Raw genomic sequence first — 8,194 nt, 5'->3', positions numbered from 1 at the left:
TTTATTGCAGGGTACGCCGAAATGGTTTTCAGACTTCACGAGAAATTACTCTCCGCATGCCTGCTACTATTCAGTAGCCACTGCATGTTCAAAATATTTATTTCAAACCAATTGACAAGTTTTCATGGCGAGACAGGTTGCTTGTTCAGTTTGTGAAGATTTTTTTTTATTAAATTGAGGGTGTGTCACTCTTGCTTCTATAGTTGTCTCAAATTCGTGTGTCATTATACAGTATCTGGTGTGTCAGAAGTAACATTTATCTTATGGAGGAACAAAGGTAGACTTAAAGGAAGTGATAAGATTCGCTGTCATATCGCCACTCCTTTTACCAATAGTGGACGAATTCCAGTCAACAAATATTGCAACGTTTTGACAGCTTTCTTAAACTGTGCGTTGTGCAGTAATGATTTTTAGTTGAAATAGGTTCCAGTTAGCAGCAATTTATATCGTTATGCTTTGTCCGTGAGTACCTTTACGCCACTCAAAAGTTGCTCCATACGTTTCATTGTTCATTGTGAGAGTGTAGGAATGTAAGAAATGGAGAGACTGAAACGGGTGTTGGCCCGTCGCCGACTGTTATGTAAAATCACCGAGCGTCCTGAGCTGCTCAGACAAATGGATTAATATTGTCTCTGCCCTATGCTCATATTTCTTGAGTGTAGGTAATAAAATTTGTTGCATAACTAGATTCTGCATCATAAACGATTAATGTTTACTCCACACCGTCATCTTCATTCCAGGTGGTGGTAAATTCTAATTTTCCCCACTAGTACTCAATCCGCATGTCCCCACGCAAGGTCCAAAGTTTAAGATATTTGTATTTGATTCACACGAGCATCATTAACAAATGTAGTTACAGTCGGGACGCAAAAACGGATTCATTTAGTTTCATGTACTATGTACATAGGCTTTAGTTAACCGAACAATAGATATTGTCAGAATGAGATTTTCACTCTGCAGCGGAGTGTGCGCTGATATGAAACTTCCTGGCAGATTAAAACTGTGTGCCCGACCGAGACTCGAACTCGGGACCTTTGCCTTTCGCGGGCAAGTGCTCTACCATCTTTTCTTTTTTTTTTTTTAATTACAGAAATAAATTATTTATTTTTTAACAATATACAACATACACTTACATTCAAGAATAAAATTACTTTCTTTAGCACAGCCACATTTTTTTACATACTATTCTTTATGAACTTAATGCAGATCATGGTGATTACAAATTTTAATGTAATGTTCTAAATTTCATTACTGACACTTATGACTATTCAGTACAGAAGACTGTACTTCTTTTCATCCATGAGGTCATCTCTAATCATGCCTGCAGGCATGTGTACAAAATGAACTAGTTAACTTCACCCTGTTAATATAACAGGAATTTTAAATAAATTCAAGGCCTTCATACTTCATCTCAGCAACAGGAGTTTCTTTAAGCAGTATTTTACCAGTAACTGTAAATGCCATAACAAATGTCCGCACCTCTTTAGAAGTCTCCATTGTTTTGAGTGCTACTATTATACTGTCATCAGTTCCTGGCAAAAACTTGAAAGATGAAAATCCATGGGTAGGAACAACTTCCCCAACGAAAGTAACCTTTATATCATCAAAGTTTTCATCAGCTGTGATAATCATGTTAGTTCCTCTTTCATTATCCAGATTTTCATCATATTTTTCTTTTGAGGAACGTCTTGGAAGGAAAAACCAGCGTTTATGGTATGTACTCCATGAAACTGCTTCATGGATCATGTACCCTGGAAATTCAATCCCTACAGCACGTCTAATCTTGTTGTACTTATCACGCCAGTTTATATGAGAAACTTCTCCAGACACGGAGACTGTTTTAATCCATTGAGGGTTGAAGTTAACAAGCTCTCCCGAACTTGTGGTCCATTCTTTACCAAGGCCACCGATGTACAAGGTTTGATCCTTCACTGTAGCCCACTCCATTTTGAAACCTTTTGAAGTCCTTCCATCACCATCCGGTAGTACCACCCAAGGAATAACCTTATCATTGTCGATTTCGTAAACCACCCCCGTTCTGTCATCAAACGCTAAAATTTTGGCATTAAATGTTACTAGTTCTGACAGTTCCATGCCCCTGCCAGATTCGCCAAGGTCAAAGTCAAAGGTTCCACATCATCCCAGGTCACTAATATTTTTTCCGTTTTTGCATTCCAAGTCAGGTATCCCTTTTTCAAGCAACTTCGCCAAGCATTTTCTTCGTTTGCCTGTTTGGAACTTTTATCCATATCACTTATAATACCAATACGAAACATGACGCCCTTTGGTGTTGTCATTGATGGGGTCAATGGATAAGAAAAATTATAAAACTCTTGCTTTATGGGAGGTAAATACAAATTTGTTATGTTGTAATCTACAGACGCGTGGTCTTGGGTAAGAACTATATTTCGTAATTTATGCCGACTAGATGGACTATAAGTATATAATACTAATAATAATATCAAAACACCAACAGCAATTAAGCTGACGAAATGTGTCTGAATCCTTAACGTACTGTTCCCAACACGGTATGCTGTTGGCGTCCTGATTGCTTGCCTCCAGTCTCGCAATGTCATCATTTCACTGCTTTCTGAGGCGACTGGCATGTGTTAAAACTCAGTGCACAAAGTATGAAACATAGAAATACATAACTAATAATAAACCCCCCCTTTTGTCACATATTCACACCTACAACTTTCACGTCCCCATGTTCGTCTGGCTGAGCTACCGAAGCACGACTCACTGTCGGTACTCACAGCTTTACTTCTGCCAGTATCAATAGATATTGTGCTGTACAAGCTGTTCCATAGACGAGTCGTGGCAACCAGTGTCACTGATTACTTTCTCGTTCAAGGTACCGGAAAAAAAATTATTTAAACTAGACGATAATACACTTATCTCAATACAGAATCCTTAGACAATGTCTAGTTAGATTTCAGAGGAGTCCCTACAGAAATAACTATATTTGACAAAAAAGTAACTAACTGGTACCTTTTCTGATTTTCGAAAGCCTTTGATTGTTCAGTTCATAGTATTACCCTGCAGAATCGAAGAAATTGTGGAATTTGAAAATTTACTGGTAGCTGGTTTCCATCGTAACTAAAAGAATTGAGTGTCACATTACGAAACTCGGGGAGTGTTCACAGTGAGTAATAATCACTAAGCCACGGGAAAATGGTACGTCTGTTTTTTTTTTTTAAGTGTAAATCAGAATCTTTTCTCATTGCTTACAATATAAGAATTATAATCATCGTAATTGAGAAAATTCGTCACCTGAGAAGGCTTATTTTCCTGAAAATTAAAAACGGGATTTTTTCGAATTGACTGTCACTGAATTAGGATGAAACGCAGCACACACAATTCCTTACAGCGCAAGGCTTGACAAGAGAGTTAGAAAAATGTATGATAGAGAATTAGTAATTGATGCACAATAATCTAAATTTTTACCATATCCTAAATTTCCTTTAAACCACATGTCAGAGGTCTTCTTACACATCGGAGCTCCTCAATTTTTACATATCGGATAACATCAGATTTTGAAGATGCAGCTGTCAAATACGTAACCTATTTTCATTAATTACTAATGGCACTATATTCTGTAGCAACCAATTTTTTAGTATGAAAATATTTATTGAACATAAGTGTAGAAAAAGGATAATTTGGCGTCACGTTTGATCTCCTATGTTTATGACATAGCGGGGAAGCTGGTTGGAATGTCTCTGGATCACTGGACTCCTTCCCTAGCGTTAGGACAGTACCTATTCTTTGCTTTCCTGATGTACTGATTGTTTATGTGTAGACGCACCACAGCCTGAGGACTCACGTTATGCTCTGTGTTCCAAAATCCTTCGTTAGCCCAAATCAGATGTCGAGGCCAGTGGACACTGTGTATTCTCTTCATTGTTCTGCTTAGTTCCTTTGAACTTTGAGTGTATACTTGTTGGTTTATGGTTCTTTACTATGCTTCAGCTACTACAGGGTGTGTTATTACTAGCAAAAACGATGATTTCTCGTAGATGCTGCAGAATCTGGAGTTCAAGGCCACAAATTTTGGAAATACAGTCATTTTATTTTATTTGTTAATGCCTTTTTGTGGTTGTCAAAAGCTGTCGTAATACCTGGACACTACTGACGCCAGCCTATCCCTGAATTTTCCCTGAAGGGTCTCTTTATACACAGGACCCTGCTGAGCGTATCTCCTTTCCTTATGCACATGGCTGGAGATCAAAGTTCAGGAGAATGGTGGGAAACCTCAAAATGTAGGTGAATTTGAAAAGCAAGCACTGAACCGGCATCTTATACGACAACCAACGACTAGGTTAAAGGAAAAAAATCGCCTCACTTTACACTGCGCCGTGATAGGTTACTAAGCTATATTATGTCTATTATCAATTGGGTGACGAGCAAAGAAAGAAAAACATAAAGTGACTGTTCTTTATGTTATGCATTTTAGTCCCAAGCCCTGTGGCTCTGATACGGTATTATCTTATTACTGATCTAGATATTTCATTGCCAATCGCTCGAATCACGGAAACACGATTCCAGGATTATTTACTGAAACCACGTTGGGTACTGAAACGACACAAGAATGTAAAGTGTGTCGATATATGTCAGTATTTTTTGCGCGTTGCTGTCATGTATGAATGTGAATGGTGTAGTGTTTATAGAAAGTAAGAGGACTTCAGCAGGCGAACAGATGGGAATTGTTTATTTTATTCTCTTTTAATTATTTATTTCTTTCTCTTACTTGAGAATGTGTATTGATTTAGTAAATTTATACAGTTTCATATATGGTAGGTCAATACAGGAAGTTGTCATCCGACGGTGTCCCATATTGCTCGATTGGAGACAGATCTGGTGATCGAGTACGCCAAGGCAACATGTCGACACCCTATAGAGCATGTTGGATTAGAGCAGCGGTATGTGGACGAGTGTTATCCTGTTGGAAAATACCAGATATAGTGCTGTTCATGAATGAGAGCGCAGCATGACGGATCCCCAGGCTGACGAAGAAATTTGTAGTCAGGGTGCGTGGGGTAACCACAAGAGTGATCCTACTGCCATACGAAATCGCACACCAGACTGTACTCCAGGTGTAGGTACAGTGGTCTCGCATGCATACGTCCACTGTGTCTATTACGCAGACAGGTTGGGTGCAGTCCCAGAACTAGCCTCTTTCTAAACAACACACATCCATCACTGGCACCGAGGCAGAACCGGCTTTCATCAGAAAATACAACAGGCCTCCAACCTGTCCTCCAACGAGCTCTCGTTTGACACAACTGAAGTCGCAAATGGCGGTCGTTTCGGGTCAGTGGAATGCACGCTACAGAGAGTCTGTTGTAATATTTCTGGCTTAGTCAGCCATCATATTAGGCTGTTCCCAGAGCAGTGGAGATGCAAAGAAGTATATAGATGACGAAATTTGGTGTGAGCTACCTGTGACACATGTTAGATTCGGTATCATTCCCGTGAGAAAGACCGCCTGTATAATGCTACTGCTCTGTGATTGGCTGCTGTGTTCGGAGCAAGGGCGCCAAAACGTTAAAGTATAGTTATTATTATTAGTTAAACTACTCATTGGAAAGACTTCACTTTTTAATATAAATGTCTCTCAACACCTGAATAGCACTCAGTCATTATAGAATTATTAAAAACAATTTAAATAAAAAACGAAAGACTGACGAAATTGCAGTCCAAGCACTTCGGAAGCGTTCTGTTCACTCCTTTCTGGTATGGCGCGCGAAGTGTTTCGGGTTGTTTGTCACTCTGGATTAAGCAGTTGAGAAGAACATACATGTTGTCTGTCGTAGGATGTGTTTCCAATTTTTATTGAAGTTCCTGTTTGTCACTCTGGGTTAGGCAGTCGAGATGTACAGTCATGTTGTCTGTGGCAGGATGTGTTTGCCAGTATTCGGTATTAAAAGATTCACCCCGGTAGTCATGAGGCACAGACATGTGCCACAAATAGTGTAAAGATACATTTTCGTAAACATTGTGTTTGCTCAAGTATTTTGCTGTATCAGAAAGAAATGTATTAATATCATGTAGTCTTCTCGTGTGGCTATATTAAAATACGCGAGTAGCATCCCAAAGAAGTGATACATTATTTCAGAAGAGAGCCTCGCAAAAAGTCAGTTTCAGCCTCAAGATACATAACCTACGACCTGCGTGCTGTTTTCTGCGCTGGGAACATCAGCTTGAAGACAGAAGGTTAGTAAACTATAACAGAACCTTCGTATTCCACAAAGTGCAGCAATGCAGAGGAGGTAAAGGAGGATGATCGTTATTAACACCAACAATCAGTTCATTCTTCCTTTTTTGCCGTACTGTCTCGAATCTGTGCTTGCAGTAACCGATTTGTAACCGTTCGTTGTGTCACGGTGGTGCCAGCTGCTGCTCAGATTGGTGGTGTAGATCCAGTACGATGCTCCAGAGCCGTACCCCAACCACGATGGTCTTCCGACTCAGTAGTGCCACATGTCCATCGAGAGCTCAGTTCTCTTCTGACAGTATATTCTCGTGACCAGCGCTGCCAGCGATCCTATACAGTGACTAGATTCGTGCCAAGTCTTTCTGCAGTATCAAAGTAGGAACTTCCAGTTTGTCGTAGCCCTATTACACGACCTCATTCAAACTCAGATGTTGATAATAGCGTCGACGTGTGAGGAATGTGAAACTTCCTGGCACATTAAAACTGTGTGCCGGACCGAGACTCAAACTCGGGACCTTTGCCTTTCGCGGGCAAGTGGTCTCCCAACTGAGCTACCCAAGTACGACTCACGCCCCATCCACACAGATTTTATGTTCCGCTAGTATCCGTCTCCTATCTTCCAAACTTTACAGAAGCTCTCCTGCTAACCTGTGAAGTTTGGAAGGTAGGAGACGAGGTACTGGCGGAAGTAAAATCTGTGAGGACGGTGCGTGAGTCGTGCTTGGGTAGCTCAGTTGGACCCGGGCGGCCGGCTGCTCAGCTCTAGTTGACGCAACCGGCACGGTAGCTCAGCGTGTTCGATCAGAGATCTGTAATAAAAAAACTGAGTGGAAGGATCAACAAACGAACTTGAACGGGTGTCATGTGACGCCCGCAACGACCAAACACAACGATAAACAACGGAAAAAAGTTGGTAGAGCACTTGCCCGCGAAAGGCAAAAGTCCCAAGTTCGAGTCTCGTTCCGGCACACAATTTTAATCTGCCAGGAAGTTTCATATCAGCGCACACTCAGCTGCAGAGTGAAAATCTCATTTTGTGAGGAATGTGTTGTGCCATTTTTGCCGTTCATTTTTATTACATCCGGCATTATTAAGTTTGTATGGAACCTTCAGCGTACGCGTCGTATGGTATTTGTTCTGCAAACAACTACCTGTCAATCACTTTGTTAATTTGTACTGATACAGAGGCGAAATCAATAGCGAGCGCCTGCAGACAGCCCAACCAGTGAAAGGGAGCTGACGGCCTTGAGAGGTACCCTTCCTTCGTCCTCGCAGCGGCTGGTGGTCTACCCCACACAACCCGATAGAGGAATGCAATGCCAGCGTTAGTCACGCTCGCCCTCGCCGCGGCAGTAAGAAGAGGAAATAAAGTCGGCGGCGGTGCCGCGTTGCAGCGCGGAAGAAGACGCTCGCCTGTGGCCGCGGAGAGAGCGGTCTGCAGCCTACAGGACGGGCCCTTGGCGGCGCTAGCGGAGGGCGTGGCGGCGCGGCCAGCCTTGGCCCGCGCGAACGGCTGCCTGCCTCTCCTCTGGCTCCAGCCTTGATCATCTCGGCCGTGGGAACTGCGCGCCTCTCGACCGCTACAGCCACGACCAGGACACACCATAGCGCTAATCGTACACCAAGCACACTTATATATATATATATATATATATATATATATATATATATATATATATATATAAAAAATTGCAAAACCAAAAGTCCTCGTTCCGTATAAACGAAAGTTGGTAGGCGTGTTTCTACACTGAAGCGCCAAATAAACTGTATTGGATTGGGTTATTTGGGGGAAGAGACCACACAGCGAGGTCATCGGTTTCATCGGATTAGGGAAGGACGGGGAAGGAAGTCGGCCATGCCCTTTCAAAGGAACCATCCCAGCATTCGCCTGGACCGATTTAGGGAAATCACGGAAAACCTAAATCAGGATAGCCGGACGCGGGATTGAACCGTCGTCCTCCCAAATGCGAGTGCCAAATA

At 41.9% G+C, this 8,194-nt stretch overlaps 1 protein-coding gene across 1 annotated transcript; it reads right to left on the bottom strand.

Annotated features, from left to right (window-relative positions):
- Window positions 1–1,080: 1,080 nt before the first annotated feature.
- LOC126356324 (soluble calcium-activated nucleotidase 1-like) lies at window positions 1,081–2,712 on the bottom strand. The gene is made up of 2 exons (XM_050007297.1): window positions 2,516–2,712; window positions 1,081–1,955 (listed from the first exon to the last, which is right to left on the bottom strand). Exons 1-2 carry the CDS (start codon window positions 2,604–2,606, stop codon window positions 1,381–1,383), a joined length of 666 nt encoding a protein of 221 aa, XP_049863254.1. The 5' UTR covers window positions 2,607–2,712; the 3' UTR covers window positions 1,081–1,380.
- Between the last annotated feature and the right edge of the window lie 5,482 nt (window positions 2,713–8,194).

The sequence above is a fragment of the Schistocerca gregaria genome, chromosome 3 (assembly GCF_023897955.1).
Source record: "Schistocerca gregaria isolate iqSchGreg1 chromosome 3, iqSchGreg1.2, whole genome shotgun sequence".
Taxonomy (NCBI): Eukaryota; Metazoa; Arthropoda; class Insecta; order Orthoptera; family Acrididae; genus Schistocerca; species Schistocerca gregaria.
This window is presented reverse-complemented; position numbering and strand designations above follow the sequence as displayed.

Bases quoted from the DNA above. Each gene is read 5' to 3' on its own strand.
- LOC126356324 (XM_050007297.1), bottom strand. From the start codon at position 2,606: ATGCCAGTCGCCTCAGAAAGCAGTGAAATGATGACATTGCGAGACTGG. The intron at 1,956-2,515 runs GTACGTTAAGGA...GGACTTCAAAAG, and splicing joins AGCATACCGTGTTGGGAACA to GTTTCAAAATGGAGTGGGCT.